The 21,581-nt window shown below is 42.0% G+C and overlaps 1 protein-coding gene across 9 annotated transcripts in view; it reads left to right on the forward strand.

Moving 5' to 3' along the window:
- The window catches only part of rab36 (RAB36, member RAS oncogene family), a 65,179-nt gene extending 44,594 nt beyond the window's left edge, over positions 1-20,585 (forward strand). For 5 of the 9 annotated variants that reach the window (XM_045690396.1, XM_045690389.1, XM_045690394.1 and 2 more), the window contains 10 exons: positions 16,733-16,855; positions 17,801-17,892; positions 18,012-18,086; positions 18,185-18,286; positions 18,406-18,470; positions 18,712-18,763; positions 18,870-18,951; positions 19,142-19,232; positions 19,658-19,774; positions 19,977-20,585. In XM_045690396.1, coding sequence (XP_045546352.1) covers positions 16,733-16,855; positions 17,801-17,892; positions 18,012-18,086; positions 18,185-18,286; positions 18,406-18,470; positions 18,712-18,763; positions 18,870-18,951; positions 19,142-19,232; positions 19,658-19,774; positions 19,977-20,038 — 861 coding nt within the window. In that variant the 3' untranslated portion in view covers positions 20,039-20,585. Of the gene's footprint in view, positions 1-4,374; positions 6,149-15,687; positions 16,234-16,732; positions 16,856-17,800; positions 17,893-18,011; positions 18,087-18,184; positions 18,287-18,405; positions 18,471-18,711; positions 18,764-18,869; positions 18,952-19,141; positions 19,233-19,657; positions 19,775-19,976 lie in introns of those variants that run through there. The other 4 variants (XM_014131623.2, XM_014131606.2, XM_014131614.2 and 1 more) reach the window with 4 other exon arrangements.
- Positions 20,586-21,581: the final 996 nt, after the last annotated feature.

The following is a 21,581-nucleotide window of genomic DNA, read 5'->3' on the forward strand; positions in this document are numbered from 1 at the left end:
CTAACTGGGGTCTCCAAGTGACCACATTCCTCTCCAAAGCGTGCACAGTTCTTGATTCATTTCAATGCACTTGTATGACTCAAAGAAGAGTCTTCAACTATAAGGTGTTTTTTTGAGCTCTCCTAGCTGTGTCGTTGAGGAACTAGAGCAAGCACACTTGTAGTTGTTTTGTTTGGAACACAGACCTGAATCCCCACCATCACACAGTTACTGTTGTTGTTTACACAATCCAAAAACAGCCCAATATTAATTAGCAATCTGGGTCAGGTGAGCATGATTTGAAAGCTTGTTCTACTGACAACATGACTAGCTAAGTTCTAAAATAGGATCTTACAGTGCTAGGCTTTCACAAGGCAATTCAGAGAAACAGAACGTAATTGTGATGCGCATAGAAAGGAGTCATGAGTGCATTGAGGTGCACGTTCTGAGACAAATTTTCTTCAAAACAGACAAACATAGGCTCATTGTGTTCAGAACAACCCAGGCTATGACACCATGTCATCTTGTAACTGTATATCAAACAAAGTGATCATTGTCATATACAGTGTCAATGTCTTTAGTTTCATGATATGGAAATGTCAAGTGCACATTTGGACTCGTGGGTGTTTGGCTTGCTTGTATGACTGCGATCTGGACTCAGGGGTAGACATAACATAGTAAACGAAAATCCAGGACACTCAAATTAGTATGATATGTTACGTTTGGTGTGATATGTATTCATTTGTGGATGTCCATCATCCATCATCCAATTCATATGATAGAGTATGTTACGAATTGCAATTCGTACAGTATTTACGAATTTACAATACGCAAATGATATGCTACGAATTCCAATTTATTGTGGCTAAAGTTAGCTAGGTGGCCAACACTAACATTAGCTAGGTGGCTAACGCTAATGTTAGCTAGGCTAGGGGGTTAGGGGTAAGGTTAGGGTTGAGTTTAGGAGTTAGGTTAAAGGGAAGGGTTAGCTAACATGCTAAGTAGTTGAAGGTAGCTAAAAAGTAGTAAGGTTACAAATGAGCTAAAATGCTGAAGCTGTCTGTAATGAGATTGGAACACGCAACCTTCGGGTTGTTAGACGTTCATGTTTTTCTCCTTAAATTTCTCCTTAAATTAAATTCTGTCTTATGTAGCCATACCAAACATAACACATCATACTAATTTCAGTGTCCCGGATATTTGTTTATGGCTAGTCTGAGACTAGCCTGTTGTATGACATCAAATCAGTATTTATTATAATCCTTAACGTCTCATTAATTTACAGCATTTCCCTCACTCAGATGACAAAAATGTCCAAAAGTTGCCCAACTGGCGGGAGTGATGGGGCAACTTGTCTCGTGTGGTGCTCATGTTCTCAGAACGGCTGTCAGTCAATATCCTACAGCGCTGTGAAGCGCAGAGCCTGAGCTCTGACGTAATTTATAGCATTTTACTGTATAGTCATGGCCAAAAGTTGAGAATGACACAAATATACATTTTCACAAAGTCTGCTGCCTCAGTTTGTATGATGGCAATTTGCATATACTCCAGAATGTTATGAAGAGTGATCAGATGAATTGCAATTAATTGCAAAGTCCCTCTTTGCCATGCAAATGAACTGAATCCCCCAAAAACATTTCCACTGCATTTCAGCCCTGCCACAAAAGGACCAGCTGACATCATGTCAGTGATTCTCTCGTTAACACAGGTGTGAGTGTTGACGAGGACAAGGCTGGAGATCACTCTGTCATGCTGATTGAGTTCGAATAACAGACTGGAAGCTTCAAAAGGTGCTTGGAATCATTGTTCTTCCTCTGTCAAATATGGTTAGCTGCAAGGAAACACGTGCCGTCATCATTGCTTTGCACAAAAAGGACTTCACAGGCAAGGATATTGCTTGTAAGATTGCACCTAAATCAACCATTTATCGGATCATCAAGAACTTCAAGGAGAGTGGTTCAATTGTTGTGAAGAAGGCTTCAGGGTGCCCAAGAAAGTCCAGGAAGCACCAGGACCATCTCCTAAAGTTGATTCATTTTCGGGATCGGGGCACCACCAGTACAGAGCTTGCTCAGGAATGGCAGCAGGCAGGTGTGAATGCATCTGCATGCACAGTGAGGCAAAGACTTTTGGAGGATGGCCTGGTGTCAAGAAGGGCAGCAAAGAAGCCACTTCTCTCCAGGAAAAACATCAGGGACAGACTGATATTCTGCAAAAAGGTACAGGGATTGGACTGCTGAGGACTGGGGTGAAGTCATTTTCTCTGATGAATCCCCTTTCTAATTGTTTGGGCATCCGAAAAAAGCTTGTCCGGAGCAGACAAGGTGTGCGCTACCATCAGTCCTGTGTCATGCCAACAGTAAAGCATCCTGAGACCATTCATGTGTGGAGTTGCTTCTCAGCCAAGGGAGTGGGCTCACTCACAATTTTGCCTAAGAACACAGCCATGAATAAAGGATGGTACCAACACATCCTCCGAGAGGAACTTCTCCCAACCATCCAGGAACAGTTTGGTGACGAACAATGCCTTTCCCAGCATGATGGAGCACCTTGCCATAAGGCAAAAGTGATAACTAAGTGGCTCGGGGAACAAAACATCGATATTTTGGGTCCATGGCCAGGAAACTGCCCAGACCTTAATCCCATTGAGAACTTGTGGTCAATCTTCAAGAGGCGGGTGGACAAACAAAAGGCCACAAATTCTGACAAACTCCAAGCATTGATTATGCAAGAATGGGCTGCCATCAGTCAGCATGTGGCCCAGAAGTTAATTGACAGCATGCCAGGGCGGATTGCAGAGGTCTTGAAAAAGAAGGGTCAACACTGCAAATATTTACCCTTTGCCCCAACTTCATGTAATTGTAAAAAAAAAGCCTTTGACACTTATGAAATACTTGTAATTATACTTCAGTACTCCATAGTAACATCTGACAAAAATATCTAAAGACACTGAAGCAGCAAGCTTTGTGGAAATTAATATTTGTGTCATTCTCAAAACTTTTGGCCACGACTGTACAGCCACTGCATTCCAATTTAGGCAATTATCAGGGCCCAAATCTGCCATTTTCAACACGTATATGGGTACAAGTGTAAAGGGCTACAGTCCTCTTTGGTTTTGCATTTTGTATTTCATGCGTTTTAGAGGTTTGAAACACAAACCTTCACAACAAATTGCATTTTTGGGAGCATGTGATCTTGACAGTTATGACTGTGACCCTCATGGCTACACATTTTAACAGAACTGGCTCCCATTCATGAATTTGGAAAACATCCTAAGAGGAAAATAGAATGTATCCTAGGGGTTTGGATAATACACAGCTGACATCTCCGAGGCAGCACAAACAAATGGGTCTTGGTCTAGTAGCAGAAAACTAAGAACCAAAAGATTGTATATTGCTTAATTTAATATGCCTCCAAAAACACAATCTTGCAATCATAGAAAGAAAACAGACAGTGAAGTTGTGTTTTGGGCAAAGCCAATGTCAGGCAGGCTATGCTTTTGCTCCCATGGCTAAAGCTCAAAAGGTAGAGTAAATATTTTACATTTACATTTTAGTCATTTAGCAGACGCTCTTATCCAGAACGACTTACAGTAGTGAATGCATACATTTCATTTCATGCATTTTTATTTTTTTATTATTATAATTTTTTTTTATGTCATCCCTGGGATGGGCTTAAGAGATGTACTCAACCTATCAAGTCTATTCTGTCGCTTAGTCCATCTGTCCACACTGAGAATTGTTGCTGTTCATGGTTATGTTCAGTGTAAAATACCATGGAAATTCCCTGAAACGTAATACCGTTGATTTGAAAGACATTTCATACTCATTTCACCCATTTGTCTTACGTCAGACAGGGCAAGGCTATCTGTACATCATCCGACCTCAAAATCAAGACATTGATGTGTTTTTTAACTGTGCATAGTTCCAGTAACTCATTTAGTGCTTATCATGTGGGCAGTGACAGTTCTCTACTCATGTTAAGCTTGAAGTGAGAGAGAAGACCTGCTCTGTTTTTTTCCGGGATGAGAGTTCAAGTGCAGGTCTTTGACCGAGTCTCCAGTCCATGTTTACACAACATATAAACCACACCTTTGCCTGCTCGAGTGGAGATCTGAACAACTGCCAGAAAGATTTTTAATCTACACTACAGGGTCAAATCGTGTTCTCATTTTCAATGAGTTTTTGGAAACATTATTTTATTTATTTGAAGATTTAGCAGTTACAGCAAATCATATTCACAATCACTAAAAATGACTAATTTAACGCCATCTTCAGCTTTAGCCCAACGTCAGCCTCTTTCTCTTACATATCAATAGGCTGTGTCTCACATGAGGGAACAACAATTTTCTCATGATTGCCTCTTCTCTCTCCCTTTCATCCCTCCTTTCTACAGAGTCGTATGGCAGAGAGCCTGCGTCTGTTTGACTCCATCTGCAACAACAACTGGTTCACCAACACCTCACTCATCCTCTTCCTCAACAAGAAGGACCTGTTGGCTGAGAAGATCAAGCGCATCCCTCTGACTGTGTGCTTCGCCGACTACAGAGGTCAGAACACCTACGAGGAAGCAGCAGTCTACGTGCAGCGGCAGTTCGAGGACCTCAACCGCAACAAGGAAACCAAGGAGATTTACTCGCATTTCACCTGCGCCACAGACACCAGCAACATCCAGTTTGTGTTCGACGCCGTCACGGACGTGATCATCCAGAACAATCTCAAGTACATTGGGCTGTGCTAGGACTGGGGATAGGGTGGGGAGGGGAGAGAGGGCTGCATGGCAGCAGTAGACCCATTCGCTACCAGGCCCGTTACACACAACGCCTGTCTGTCAGTCTCTTTGAGGAAGTGTAGGAAAGAGAGAACCTGCAAGGTGGAGCGAGGGGGGTTGGGATTGTCAGGGACGGCTATAGGATCAACTGATCTGCTTGAAATATTAGAGTTGAGGGTCAAAGGTCAGGATGAGATTTACCCAAGGTCAGCATAAATGTGTTTGCACTGACTATATAGAGACACACACACACACACACACGCACACGCTTATGTTTGCTCACACACAAGGACTTGGGATCAACTGTCAAGCACTTGTTTGGCGTGGAAACAATGGAAACTGAAGACAGCTACCCCTACCCTCTGCCTGCCAAATCTGGTATTGAGCAGGAGTTCTTGACTGGCAGTTTCAGAGTTACGTTTGTCATTTTAGTTTGTTTGATTTGCCTCAGTCAATTAATGCTGCTTTGCGAAAATCAATAAATTCCTGTGGATTTTCCCCTAAAAGCTGGACAGCGGGTTTACCTGGCAAGGTATAGGGAGATGGTGAGTCACAGGTGTCCTGGGAAAATAGTTGGAGGACATGACTTATGTCACAGGGTTTCTATCCAAAGGAGAAAACCGCCAGAGTTGAAAGCTGAAGTAAAGGGTATTTTCTACACACACTGTATCTCATTTCTTGAGGGCTAAATGGCTCCTTAAGGTTATCTGTTTGTCCCTCTTCATTTTATTTTCATTTTTTTTTGTTTTTAAAAAGATTATGTTTGTCAAACCTGCCCCTTAGAGCAGGTCTCTGACCTACCAGGAGAGTGTTACACTCCATAGAGTGGATGGTGTTCTCTAAGATCATTCCAGTTTCCAGCAACAAAGACATCAAAAACAGTGCCAATTTTAGTGTAAATAAAAACAGATCCCATCAATAATGTTGGTTTTATTGACAGAAACATTAAAACATGCATGATTTTGTTAACTGGGATATTGATCATTTTTTATTTTGGATTTGTTTTCTGTTATTTTAGGTTTAACTAATATATTCCCTAAAATATATATACACACAAGTCAAACACTGTGTACGATTGTACAGCTGTTGTCTAAGAGGAATTTTATTGAAAAGAGTACTATAAATTGAGATTACGATGATGATAATGATGAAGATGGTGATGATGATGACGCCAATGACAAGCTCATTACAAACCCAGCATGAGATGATAGAGTGGGTCGGGGAGGGTTAAAGGGAAAAAAGTTTGAGGACTGCAAAAAATATGAATGCGAAAAAACAAACGCTTCAGTTTAATCCTCCTTGCGCTATCTACTTGGTAATTGTGATATAGTGGGTATGATGTGTAAATATACTGTAAGGTTCACTCTGTTAAAACAATAAATAAAAGGTTGAGTTGGAATACTGTAAGTGAGAGAGAATGTGTGAGAGAGAGAAAGAGATGATGTGAGAGAGAAAGAGAGATAATGTGAGAGAGAGAGAATGTGAAAGAGAGAGAGAGAAAGCCCTGCTCTACTTCTCTCCTCCAACCCTCCCTCACCTTTTCAGCGAAGAGGATGAAGTGCAAACAACTCAGCTAAGGGCTTCAGGCTTGACTTTACAGGATGTTCACTTCAACAAAAAACAACCAATTTAGCCAAACAATAAAAATAAAATAATAATAAATAAAATGAATTATGCAAATGCTGGTTGTGCAGAGAATGTGTTTTTGGGCGTTGGTCATGGGTAGGATGGGAGTAGACAGGGAAATACAGTACACACTACTATGTTTCAGATCTTTATGATAACAGGTTCCACACCATGCTGATGAAGCAGTGGTATTATGTTTTGCTGTCTCATACCTTTAATTCTAATCTAACACCACACCCGCCAACAACAAAAAATATTTTCGAAATTTTGAGTGGGACATGCTGTTTCTAAGCATCTCTCTCTCTCTCTCTCTCTCTCTCCTCTCAAATCACCATTAAAAGAGCCTGTTCTTATCTGAGCCACCATGCTACACTACCAGGGAGGGACAAATAGCTAACACACAATTAGAGTAGGTAATTAAATTACGGGTAAATTGATTTAAGTGATAAATTGTTGCAGCAGAGATTTGACAGGGTGGCAGAGGCGGTTGGGATAGCTACAAATTCCACTCAGAGCACAAACCCTGATTAGCAGTAGGAAGGGGGTCAATGGTTCCACGGGTCATTGTTTGGCCATCCACAGCGCCTGCTTCTTATGGCTGGTTTACAGTCTGTCTATCGACATGTCTGTAGACAATTGTCGTAGCGACATCAAACTTGTCATTGTTATTATGAAAGGCCGGTTTAACGACAAGTCTGTAGACAATTCAAAACAACATTTAATTTATACTCTGGTGGAATGTCTGTAGATTGTCGCTGCGACTGTCAGTTTCCTTGTCGCACAGACATGAAAAAAGTCTCTGCGACTGTCGCAACGTCCATTGTCGTGGTTACCGGACTGCCACAGTTCTAAAATGATCAGATAGAATGAGCTACTTTTATTTCGTCACACTTTGGCAGTAAGTGATTTTCTGTAAGCTCGCCATTACCTTGCAAATAATAATGTTTTTGGGTTTATTTTCTTGTAATAATGAATAAAAAGTCGCTAAAGTTAAGACATTGTCAGCTACCCTCTGGTCATTATTTGAACTGGCTAGCCATCTAGCTAACTAGTTTTTAACGAACCAAAACATTGTTTAAAAAAATTGCTTTTAGTTGCCTGGCTTGCTGATTGGTTGACATTTACTGAATTCATTTTTAAAACAGATGGGTTTATTGGTGTTAAAATAGAGAAAGTATGCTATCTGGAGCACATGGCTGCTTATACTTTTTCATAACGTTCATAAGTTTGGTGTCGGACGACAATTGAATGTTCATGATGTCGCTACGACAATTGTCTACATGTCGAGAGATGGACTGTAAACCAGCCATTTAACTTTTTTCATGTCAGTGCTACAAGGAAACTGACAGTCGCAGCGACAATCTACAGTCATTCCACCGGAGTATAAATTAAATGTTGTTTTGACCAGCGACACTTGTCGCATTCTAATTGTCTACAAACATGTCGTTAGACCAAGTATTAACCGGCGATTACATAAAATGTATAACAGCAGAATCGATGCATTATTGCTTCTTGAAGTATGCCCACATGGAATGATAGAAGTTGCTGAAAAAAAAATTTCTCTTCCAGCTTATCAAATAACAATGCATTAAAATGTGTTAAAATGCAATGCATTTTAGTCAATAATGTATCAAGTTTCAAGTGTAATTATTAGTTGTATGTGCAGAATACGCATGGCAGACATCGTACAATGAAATGCTCACTTGCAGGTTCCTTCTCGAACAAATCAAATGAAATTGTATTAGTCACATGCGCCGAATACAACAGGTGTAGATCTTACAGTGAAATGCTTACTTACAAGCCCTTAACCAACAATGCAGACACACACACACACACACACACACACACACAATGCAAATAGTCTGGGTAGCCAAATGGTTAGATGTTCAGGAGTCTTATGGCTTGGGGATAGAAGCTGTTTAGATGCCTCTTGACCTAGACTTGGCGCTCCGGTACCACTTGCAGTGCGATAGCAGAGAGAACAGTCTATGACTAGGGTGGCTGGAGTCTTTGACAATTTTTAGGGCCTTCCTCTGACACTGCCTGGTATAGAGGTTCTGGATGGCAGGAAGCTTGGTCCCAGTGATGTACTGGGCCTTACGCACTACCCTCTGTAGTGCCTTGTGGTCAGAGGCCGAGCAGTTGCCATACCAGGCAGTGATGCAACCAGTCGGGTTGCCCTCGATGGTGCAGCTGTAGAACCTTTTGAGGATCTGATGACTCATGCCAAATCTTTTCAGTCTCCTGAGGGGTAATAGGTTTTGTCGTGCCCTCTTCACAACTGTCTTGGTGTGCTTGGACCATGTCAGTTTGTTGGTGATGTGGATACCAAAGAACTTGAAGCTTTCAACCTGCTCCACCGCAGCCCCGTCAATGAGAATGTGGACGTGCTCAGTTCTCCATGTCCTGTAGTCCACAATCATCTTCTTTGTCTTGATCACATTGAGGGAGAGGTTGTTGTTCTGGCACCACACGGCCAGGTCTCTGACCTCCTCCCTATAGCATGTCTCGTCTTTGTCGGTGATCAGGCCTGTTGTGTCATCGTCAAACTTAATGATGGTGTTGGAGTCGTGCAGTCATGAGTGAACAGGGAGTACAGGAGGGGACTGAGCACGCATTCCTGAGGGGCCCCTGTGTTGAGGATCAGTGTAGCAGATGTGTTTTTACCTACACTTACCACCTGGGGGCAGCCCGTCAGGAAGTCCAGGATCCAGTTGCAGAGGGAGGTGTTTAGTCCCAGGGTCCTTAGCTTATTGATGAGCTAGCTTTGAGGGCACTATGGTGTTGAAAGCTGAGCTGTAGTCAATGAATAGCTTTCTCACATCGGTGTTCCTTTTGTTCAGGTGGGAAAGGGCAGTGTGGAGTGCAATAGAGACTGCATCATCTGTGGATCTGTTAGGGCGGTATGCAAATTGGAGTGCGTCTAGGGTTTCTGGGATAATGGTGTTGATGTGAGCCATGAACAGCCTTTCAAAGCACTTCATGGCTACAGATGTGAGTTCTACGGGTCAGTAGTCATTTAGGCAAGTTACCGTAGTGTTCTTGGGCACAGGCCCTATGGTGGTCTGCTTAAAACATGTTGGTATTACAGACTCTGACCGGGAAAGGTTGAAAATGTCAGTGAAGACACTTGCCAGTTAGTCAGCGCATGCTCGCAGTGCACGTCCTGGTAATCCATCTGGCCCTGCGGCTTTGTGAATGTTGACCTGTTTAAAAGGTCTTACTCACATCGGCTGCGGAGAGTGTGATCACCCTTTCGTCTGGAACAGCTGGTGCTCTCATGCATATTTCAGTGTTATTTGCCTCGAAGCGAGCATAGAAGTAGATTGACACGAGCCTACCAGACGAGCTACTGGACAGCTCTCGGCTGTGCTTCTCTTTGTAGTCTGTAATGGTTTGCAAGCCCTGCCACATCCGACGAGCATCGGAGCCGGTGTAGTACGATTCGATCTTAGTCCTGTATTGACACTTGGCCTGTTTGATGGTTCGTCGGAAGGCATCGTGGGATTTCTTGTAAGCTTCCGGGTTAGAGTCTCGCTCCTTGAAAGTGGCAGCTCTAGCCTTTAGCTCAGTGCGGATGTTGCCCGTAATCCATGGCTTCTGGTTGGGGTATGTACGTACGGTCACTGTGTGGACGACGCCATCGATGCACTTATTGATGAAGCCAGTGACTGATGTGGTGTACTCATCAATGCCATAGGAAGAATCCTGGAACATATTCCAGTCTGTGCTAGCAAAACAGTCTTGTAGCTTAGCATCTGCTTCATCTGACCACTTTTTTATTGACCGAGTCACTGGTGCTTCCTGCTTTAATTTTTGCTGGTAAGCAGGAATCAGGAGGATAGAATTATGGTCAGATTTGCAAAATGGAGGGCGAGGGAGAGCTTTGTATGTGTCTCTGTGTGTGGAGTAAAGGTGGTCTAGAGTTTTTTCCCCTTCTGGTTGCACATTTAACATGCTGATAGAAATTTGGTAAGACCGATTGAAGTTTCCCTGCATTAAAGTCCCCGGCCACTAGGAGTGCCGCTTCTGGGTGAGCGTTTTCCTGTTTGCTTATGGCGGAATACAGCTCATTGAGTGTGGTCTTAGTGCCAGCATCGGTCTGTGGTGGTATTTAGACAGCTACAAAAAATAGATGAAAACTCTCTAGGTAAATAGTGTGGTCTACAGCTTATCATGAGATACTTTACCTCAGGCGAGCAAAACCTTAAGACTTCCTTAGATATCGTGCACCAGCTGTTATTTACAAAAATACATAGTCCGCCGCCCCTTGTCTTACCAGACGCCGCTGTTCTATCCTGCCGGTACGGCGTATAACCAGCCAGCTGTATGTTGATAATGTCGTCGTTCAGCCACGACTCCGTGAAGCATAAGATATTACAGTTTTTCATGTCCCATTGGTAGTTTAATCTTCCTCGTAGGTCATCAATTTTATTTTCCAATGATTACACGTTAGCTAGAAGAACGGAGGGCGGGATTTATTCGATCGCCTACGAATTCTCAGAAAGCAGCCCAACCTCCGTCCTCTTTTTCTCCGACGTCTCTCACGCAAATGACGGGGATTTACGCCTGTTCCCGGGAAAGCAGTATAGTGTTCACGTTGGGCTCGTCAGACTCGTTAAAGGAAAACAAATCTTCTGCCAGTTCGTGTTGAGTATTCGCCGTTCTGATGTCCAGAAGTTATTTTCGGTCACAAGAGACGGTAGCAGCAACATTATGTACAAAATAAGTTAAAAAACAAGTTAGAAACAACGCAAAAAAACAAACATAAAAACACAATCGGTTAGGAACACGTAAAACATCAGCCATCTTCTCCGGCACCGTCACTGACTGCAACAACAAGACAACAATAAGAAATAAAAAAAGATACGAATACAAACATAATATAAATGGCTCAGTAGAACAGAATAAACATTTTAGCATAAGTATAGTACAGGAAGGAACAATTTATAGTCCAATATTTACACGTGTATTGGGGAAAGGGGGGGATGGGGGCCAGTGTACTGATCAACATAAGAGTCTGGTAGCAGCAGTTGTGATGTGTGTGTAGCATGAATGTATATATGTGTGTGTGTGTGTGTGTGTGTGTGTGTATGTCTGTGTAGGTGTATGCATGAGTGAGTGCATGTGTGCTCAGGTGCGTAGAATCAGAGCAGTTGGTCAGTCCAATTCAAGTGTTCCACCATCTGATGGCTTGTAGATACCAACAGGCTCAGAGACCGTTTCTATCACACCTCATTCTCCGATACCATCTGCCCGACGGTAAGGGAGTGAACAGCTCGTGGCTGGGGTGTGTAGGGTCTTTGATGATGCTGCGTGCCTTGCTCATGCACCCGTTTCGAGTAGATGTCCTGGATGTGTGGGAGAACGATATATATCCATCCCTAATTTCTACATCTCAAATTATGCTGTTGAGGTATTTAGCTCTGTGGGGGAGAATGCTCAGTCTGACCCTCAGCAGGTGACCAGAAATTACTATTCCAGACTGGGGACCGGACAGTGGCTGTTAGACTCATGCCTGATTACTTCATCTCAACCCTGACCTAATGACCCTGTAGCCGCACATGGTTTTAACCTTGTTGAGATCAAAGCCTCATCTATAGTGTGTGTGTGTGTGTGGTCTCCATCAACACTCCTATTTTGTGAGTATGTTATGGAGTTTGAGTTGAGATGTTTCTACAACTTGATTGGAGTCCACCTGTGGTAAATTCAATTGATTGGACATGATTTGGAAAGGCACAGACCTGTCTATATAAGGTCCCACAATTGTCAGTGGATGTCAGAGCAAAAACCAAGCCATGAGGTCGAAGGAATTGTACGTAGAGCTCCGAGACGGGATTGTGTTGAAGGCACAGATCTGGGGAAGGGTACCAAAACATTTCTGCAGCATTGAAGGTCCCCAAGAACAAAGTGCCCCTCCATCATTCTTAAATGGAAGAAGTTTTGAACCACCAAGACTCTTCCTAGAGCGGGCCATCTGGCCAAACTGAGCAATCGGGGGAGAAGGGCCTTGGTCAGGGAAGTGACCAGAACCCGATGGTCACTCTGACAGAGATCCAGAGTTGCTATGTGGAGATGGGAGAACCTTCCAGAAGTACAACCATCTCTGCAGCACTCCACCAATCAGGCCTTTATGGTAGAGTGGCCAGACGGAAGCCACTACTCAGTAAAAGGCACATGACAGCCAACTTGGAGTATGCCAAATTGCACCTAAAGGACTCTCAGACCGTGAGAAACAAGATTCTCTGGTCTGATGAAACCTAGATTCAACTCTTTGGCTTGAATGCCAAGCATCACGTCTGGAGGAAGCCTGGCACCATCCCTACAGTGAAGCACGGTCGTGGCAGCATCATGCTGTGGGGATCTTTTTTAGTGGCAGGGACTGGCAGACGAGTCAGGATGGAGGCAAATATGAACGGAGCAAAGTACAGAGAGATCCTTGATGAAAACCTGCTCAGGACCTCAGACTGGGGCGACGGGTTCACCTTCCAACAGGACAACGACCCCAAGCACACAGCCAAGAGAACACAGGAGTGGCTTCAGGACAAGTCTATGTATGTCCTTGATTGGCCCAGCCAAAGCCCAGACTTGAACCCATTCTAACATCTCTGGAGACCTGATAATAGCTGTGCAGCAACGCTCCCCATCCAACCTGACAGAGTTTGAGTGGATCTGCAGAGAAGAATTGTCGAAACTTCCCAAATACAGGTGTGCCAAGCTTGTAGCGTCATACCGAAAAAGACTGAAGGCTGTAATCACTGCCAAAGGTTCTTCAAATAAAGTACTTTTTTTTTTCAATAAAGTACTGATAAAGTGTCTGAATACTTACATAAATGTTATGTTTCAGTTTTCTATTTTGTATAAATTACCAAAAATGTCTAAAAACAGTTTTTGCTTTGTTAATATGGGGTATTGTGTGTAGATTGATTGATGAGGGGAAGTTTAAAAAAAAAAATCTGTTTTAGTATAAGGCTGTAACGTAACAAAATGTGGAGAAAGTGAAGGGGTCTGAATACTTTCCGAATGCACTTTTTATTTCAGGATGTGTATATTCCTTGGTAGCAGGTAGCCTAGTGGTTAAGTACGTTGGGCCAATAACCAAAATGTCGCTGATTCAAATCCCCAAGCTGACTAGTTGAAAATCTGTTGATGTGCCGTTGAGCCAGGCACTTAACCCCAACGGTTCCTGTTTGTTGCTCTGGATAAGAGGGTCTGCTAAATGACTAAAATGTAACCCAGAAAATAATCTGAATTAATTTACACATCACAGTTTTGAAAACATAGCTTGTCCAAAAAAAAAGTGGTCCCTTGGTACAACTTACCCTGGGTATTGGATAAGTTAAGCTGCCTTCAAATGTATGTACTGAATGAAATATTACCACTACCTTTTTTAAAGCATGTGCATCTTTATTTCCCAAACACATTTCAACAATTGCTTTTTTGTCTTTTAAGCATTTTAAACATATTTAACACAGGCTTAACACCTAAAAGACTTTGTTAAAAGTGTAAAAAAAAAAAAAGTACATAGGCTAGGCCCTCTTGTTACCTCATATCCCAGCAATAAGCCAGGGAAGAAAACACTTCAATTTGCTCAACTTGCTATTGGCTCAACCATTCGCTCAACTTACACAAAGACAAACATTTTGACTATATTAGCCCACACAACTACAAGGATGCACTTTCATTCTAGGTTCAGGACCTCATATAGAAGCTTAAACAGACCCCAACACAAATTAATTTGACTTGGTGGAAATCTATTATTTTTTTACCACTTTTTCCATGTGGTTTCTTCCTTCACAGACTCCATGTAATGACAGCCTCTTCCTTAACATTTGGTCAAATTATGAATTTTCAGTATGGTTTCCTAGAAACAAGGGTGGCTCAACTTACCCCACTCTCCCCTATAGAAAACATTTGAGTTACTGGATGATAGGAGAGCTGGTTATGGGTGTATAATTGAAAGTGTATGGAGAACAAACAGACAGGACCGTCAATGTTCTATATTATCCATCCATCAAGGAAATACAATTTAAAAAGCTCAAAATATGTCTTACAGTAGATCCCATTGCAAAGGCATGAACCACTGTGGTGTCCACAGCAGACTGACCATCTATAGTATGAATGATCACAATGTTGTTAGTGGGTAAAGTGGAAACAATGCGGAACAAACCGAGCAGCCACACATGGAAACAAGTTTTGCTCTCACAAATTGTTAGAAATTATAACACTGACAGTCTAGAGCAATGTTTCTGGAGCATGCTTTGTGTTTCCACCAGAAATGCTCTTAAGGCATCTACTGGTGTTGAAAAGCAAATGGCTTCATATGCTTTGTATCTTGTTGTTGTAACTCCATGGGATCACAACTAGATTTATATAGATTTCTGTGCAATTTGCAGCTTATGACAGACTCTGTGCTCAAATGATCACAGTAAAGTGCAGTAGAAATAGAAAATGACTGAAAATGCCATTTGCCAACAGAGGGGTTGAACATACACAATACTTTCATGAAACAAACACAATAACAGGCCCAAGTTCTATGCTGAAAATCAGAGAGGACACATGAATGTCTATTGAAAAGTCATCTTCCAGACGGTGTAATATTGTCCTCTACTAAATTGCCTATCTGCCACCTGTTTGTCCTGTCTCTGTCACTGATAGGCCCAAATGGCTTTGCAACAGGATAGCATTAACATTAGGGAGGTGAGGGGTGCAATTAAGCCTCATACACTGCCTTACAGTCCATCATTATTGATCAGTGATGAAATGGAATTACACCTTGGGTGAAAGGGAGCTATTGTCCCACATGCATTTGGGTTAGTGGACATAAAGAGGATATTAGTTGGCACTGACAACACTTTGGCACAGATCCTGTTAAGGCTCCAGGCCTGGGACCTACTTGACAGTTGGACAATCCTTTATAATGAGAAGATAGGAAGATAATGTAGGTAGTAAGTGGGGTAAAATCAAACCTGTTTTGCATGACACAGCCAGCAGTATGCATGGGTGGCTCTGTATCTAGACCTCTGCTGCCTCCCCGTGGCTGAGAATGGAACGTGCAGCAGTATGTAACATTGCCCACCCCCCACCAGCCAGATAATTGCCTACCTTGTGCCCACTCAGAAAAAGTGCTTAGCAGTGAGTGGCCTCTACATGTCTCCCCACTGAGACACTTCCAGCTGATGAACCAATACATTCTTAATGAGAGAGGGAAATTAAACCTCTCAGAGCTATGGATCATTTCAATGATTGGTCTTATTAACTGCCTTCTCACAGACAGTTTCATCTGCAGTCACCTGGAGGTCCAAAACGATTAATTACATTTCTCTCTGTGTCGTTTTGAGAGCTTGTGTGTTCAAACATGCTGACGAGAGAAGAGGGGGGAGAAAGAGATAGACCACTATTCTTACTACAGAAAGTGCATAATACCAGCAACAAAACCAAACACATACTTCAGTTTCTTTAGTGTACTTGCCAGGATTTCTCATCAATGCGAACAGATGTAATAGACTGCAGCTAGCTGCACACGGCCCTTGTATTCACAGGAGCAGATACAGCATACCCGCATTGACCTAACGTCATTTAAAATTCTACACGATTCTAGCTATTGGATCATCCAAAACATGTTGTTTGTTAGAATGGCCACATTCCACTCGATACATGTGACATTTTAATAGCCTAACAATCGTTTAATTTACGCGTTTCTGCCTGGCTGCCATGCTTTTATCACATGACTAATATCCCTGTAGGGCACTGAAAGGTAGTTGTCATGGAGATGCGGGGTAGATCTGATGCTTGCAGCTCGAGATTCAAGTGAACGATTTTTTTTAGCAGCAACGACGGAACAGTTGACAAGAATCCGTGAGTAGTTTACACATCATTCTTCATTTCAAGGTACTATGTTGCGGATACTTTCATTGGCCAAATGTTGCCATTTCATTGCGTCTTGTAGCGTAGCCACTTTGTGTTCTAGAATATAAACAAACGTCTGTACTTGCACACACACAAGTCTAGATTCTCCACACTTCATAGTGTTTTTTATTATCACTGTCGCTAAACATACCTTTTCTTTGTTCATCTGTGAAATGTTATCGTTGAGTCATTTTCCGAGCTTTATGAAGGCTATCTAAATATTATATGGACACTGGAGTTCAAACCTTAGGCCGCTGAAGCCTAATTTGTGCACGGCCTACATAATAATGAATGCGAAGCCCCTTCCCTAAAACACTCCAGTATAGTTATTGATGTGTGAATAATCATACTGCAGTGTTTTAGAGAAGGGGGTGCACCCTTCACAGGAGTCTGCACACTTACGGCATGGGAATTCATTTAGCTAATCAGTACTTTGCACTGGTCATAGCCAGGATTCTCGTTCACAGGCAGACCACCACACAGCCTTACCATAATGCAGGAGATGAGGAACGGGATGATGCACTTCCCACCACCTGTAAGCAGAGACAGGGTCATATCCAAGTTCCCAAAGGTACCTGAGCACACACCAGCAACCTGCTACCAGCCTGTTAGCCATCTGGATCAACTCAAAGCTCCCATAATGTTTTAGTGGCTCTGCTGTACCGTTTGTTAAAAGTCACAGGTGCTGTCATTCAAAACAGGTTGGAATGGAGGGGGCAACAGTATGTGGTTGGTGTTATTGAAACCGTGTGACATCCACACAGGGGCTTACAGTTGTCTGAGTGTGTGATCACAGGGCTGGCTATTTCTGAAAACGGCACTAATAAAGTTAATGTTGTCTAGTAACCTACTGTACCCAATGAAGCCTCTCTGTCAGCTGTTGTTGAGTAGGCCCAACTCATATGTTCTAACAGCATGCAGTGACACCTAAACTCTTCTTGGTCAGGACAGTATTCTGAGTAGGTAATATAGGACCACAATAGAAACAAGTGTCCTGACTTTTTTTTGGATATGTATCCGCGACAATTTTGACATATGTATGCATTGCCTGATGTAACATTTTATGTATTTTAAATTGTCTCGTCAAATAAGTAGTGAAAATGTAAATTGCCAGGGCTGCAAAAGCTTCAGAGGATGTTGCACACATACTGTATTCCTAATACGCAAGGATTTAGGTATTTCCCCCCCACAGTCTCTTGGTGCCGTTTCAAAAGTAGATTAAATTAAAAGTTCAGGGGAGTTTGAGTGACATTTTTCAAGCCTGGATATGAGAAGCGCTTTTACAGTAATGTCAGCAGGAATAACTGGAACAGCAAGACTTCGTAGACAGCTGGTATTTTCATGACACACCATTAAAAATGCCTTCAGTATGTCAGATGGAAGCTCATAACAAAATAAACGTCAGTGCTGCATTATTGTTTTCATTCCAGATACCAAACAATGCATTTAAACTCTTCTGTGTGATTGTACGTCGGAGAGTGATGTCTGTTAACGTTGATGCGACTGTTGTTTCCAGTGTTATACTCCACAGGCCTGTCTGCAGATTAAGGAGGACTGGGATACCAGGGCCAAGGCTGCCTGCAAAGAAAGAGCCGACAGGCATCAGGGGTGAGTTGCCTGGTTAGATGAATTGATTGATTCATGTCTGACTGATTCACTTATTGATTGGTATTGGATTTATCTGGAAAAGCAACACTGGATTTAGCTGTTCAATATTTCCTTTGAAGATGGGACAGACTGAAGATGTCTAAAGCAGTGGTTGTTGGTGACCTTAATGTGGGCAAGACCTGCCTAATAAACCGGTAAAGTATTCAGCTTGCGACCTGGCTGCTATATCATGTTCCTTTTAGGTGGTAAACAGCCTTCTAACATGTTTGTATATTCTGTGCTGCATTTTCAGGTTCTGCAAAGATGTATTTGACAGAGACTACAAGGCTACCATAGGAGTGGACTTTGAGATTGAGAGGTTTGAGCTCTCAGGAGCTCCATTCTCCCTTCAGATGTGAGTGAGGGTCATGCTCTGGTTTCAGTTTGATTATGTGCTTTATTATTTTATTAGAAACTTGTTATTCTTTACTTGTATTCGAAAGTGATTTTTTTTCCTTCTCTTTCTCTATATAGCTGGGACACAGCTGGCCAGGAAAAATTCAAATGCATCGCTTCAGCATACTACAGAGGAGCTCAAGGTAAGACAGAGGCAGCCAGTGAGATGCCTTTGGCTGCGTTTACACAGGGAGCCCGATTCTGTTCTTTTTTTCACTAGTTTCACAGCTCTGAAAAAGATCTGATGTGAAAAGATCTGATGTGATTGGTCAAAAGACTAATTAGTAAAAAAAAGATCAGGTTTGGACTGCCTGTGTAAACGCAGCCATTGTAGAATATGGAAACCCTGTTGCTGTATCTAAGCCTCTGTGTTTTTTATTACAGTGATAATCACAGTATTTGACATGGCAGACATTAAGAGCTTGGAGCACTCATGGTAGGTGTATTTAATATAATATGAAATCAAGAGCGAGCACAAAGATAAATCAGAACAATCAAAGTAAAATGTCCTCTCAAATGAAATGTCTCTTTATCGCTCGCAGGCAGTGGTTAGATGAGGCCATGAGGGAGAATGAACCTGGCTCCTGTTCTGTTTTCCTGGTTGGAACCAAGAGTGACCTACTTGTGAGTGCACAAATATGTACATGGTTCTTGGCAGATAGATAGATATTGTAGATAGGCACACATAGGTGTATAATATGCTTTTTCCCCCCCCATATCCGTAATGAAGAACCATATCCATTAGCTCTGTCTTGTGGCTCTTTTCTATGCTTTCAAATACAATTGATGAATCTTTTCTCTCTCTGTGCCCAAGGCTCCAGAGGAGCGCCGGAGGACTGAGAGAGACGCCATCAAGATAGCAACTAAAATGAAAGCTGAGTTTTGGTCTGTTTCGGCCAAGACAGGTATTTTATGAGCAAAAAACCCTATTATAACATGAAACCATGACTTCATTGCGATGTTCATGTTGACGTTAGCATATCAAATCAAATGTTATCCGTCACATAAACATGGTTAGCAGATGTTAATGCGAGTGTAGCGAAATGCTTGTGCTTCTAGTTCCGACAGTGCAGTAATATCTAACAAGTAATCTAACAATTCCCCAACAACGACCTAATACACACAAGCATAGCTGTGGTTTTAGAGACCACAGGAGAATTACAAAGAGATGGTCTCCAGGTGTGCAATGTGCTTATTGTGTAATCAGAGCTGTTTCACTGTATGGAGTGTGTCTGGGCCATGTGCTTTCAATGCAGCTGCTTGTCTTGTTACTGTAAATAAGCATTTTGATGATATGATAATGACACTCACTATCGGTGTGACTGTGTAGGGGAGAACGTGCAGGGGTTCTTCTTCCGGGTGGCATCTCTGGCCTTTGAAGACTCTGTACTGAAGGACATGGAGAGAGGGATCACCTCCACTCGAATTGGAGGAGGAGACAGCATCAGTAAGAGACAACTCAAAGGGCAACAGAGGGGTTTGGGTCAGAGAGTGTAGGTGGAGGGACATATATAGAGAGGAAAATAGTGGATGTTTATTTAAAGCTTTGGGAATAAATATGTTGTCAGTTGCTCATCTCAGATTGGACTTGAATTGAGGTTGTAAATTGCAATACTCTGTATTGATGTTCTTGGTATCTTTCCCTTTAGAATCTGACAGAGCCAACCTGGAGGAGCCCCAGTCCAAAGCAGTGAATACGAATTGCTGCTGAGGAAAGAGAAGAGGACTTGAAGTAGGAGTCAAGAGAAGGAAGGAGAGTGAGATGTGTAGAAAGATGTTGAAATAGTGGATTTTAAAAGTGGAAAGAGCTGTGACTGACATGTGCCTCTATTTCTCAGTCTTCACTGGTATCATTCATACGTGGACACACACAAGTGTCTACAGCCTTTATAATCATCATTTAGTACTGCCATTTTGGGATATAATGTATCAACTTCTTGATTTTAATCCGGTCATCAATGACCTTTATTATATGCATTGTAAAGTATTTTATGAATTCAGTATTTTGTCGAATTTTGGAAATTAGGGTGCATTTCAGACTCATTTGTAGAAGAAGTGGTTTGATAGTTTATGTAATATACTGTATTATCATTATGTATTGTGTAGCCCTAACATTCTGCAGATACATTTACAATAATTTTATTGCGTATTTTTGTTATTACTGCTAACCTCGTTCCTAGGCTGAATTGTTTCTGCACAGAGACAGAGCTGGCTGGTGATGACATTACCCCTTATCAAAATAAAGTTTCATATTTTTGTATGGGTCTTCATGACATCTAAATATCTCAGTTCCTTTCAGTGGATGACTCTCACTTTGTAAAGTGCTACAGAGCTAGTTGCTGACCGAGTTCACAACTGACCAAAAACAGTGACAAAACAATTCGGCATTAAAGAAAACAAAGAACAGTTAGCCACCGCATTTACACAAACAGTAAATTCAAGAAATACAAATGCATGAACTTAAAGAATCACCTCAATGGAGGACAGGTTCAATTAGCTACAACATTGTGTAACAAGATATGTGATGCTGTTCAACTAACCCTGTGCTTGGGGATACTTTCTTCTATCTCCATTGGCAAAGAAAAGTGTATCTTATAAATGTCCAAGTCCAGTTGCAGGTGGTTCTCCAAAAACCAGACACAATTCAGAATTATATTAAATCCATGTTTTGCCTCTTGCATGTGTGTAGATCTCTGTTTTGGTCGCGCTGTCATCTACTTCTTAATTTGGCTGTGGCCGCAGCGCATAAAAACGACTTGTTCCTGCAAAGATGTTGTGAAGGACTAGATTGTTTTAAATAGTCGAGTAGGGTGGTGGGTTTTTAGTAAGTGTAGGGTAGATGGTAGAGTATTTGTTGATTTCTTTCTTTTTTCCCCATGTTTTTTTCAAGCAATGTATAAGGGAGTTATACTCCAGTCTAGTAGGTGGCAGTAATGCAACATTTATTAGATGCCAACCACTCTTAAACCTCATCAAAGAAGAAAGATGTTGGGAAATGCAAGATGTCTGACAGCTAAATTGGTTAGGGAACTTTGTTCCCTTTTTGCACTCTGATGCACTCTGTGCAAAAAGTGGATTTAATATAATTCTGAATTTTCTCTGGTTTTTGGAGGACCACCTGCAACTGGACACAGACAGTTATAAACTATTGATAAGTTACACAATTCTTCTAAATTGAGAATGAAGAAAGTATTGCACAGGTTACTTCTGTGCGAAGCTGTAATAGAGATATGCAGTGCTTGACTTGGACTAAA

The sequence above is a fragment of the Salmo salar genome, chromosome ssa01 (assembly GCF_905237065.1).
Source record: "Salmo salar chromosome ssa01, Ssal_v3.1, whole genome shotgun sequence".
Taxonomy (NCBI): domain Eukaryota; kingdom Metazoa; phylum Chordata; class Actinopteri; order Salmoniformes; family Salmonidae; genus Salmo; species Salmo salar.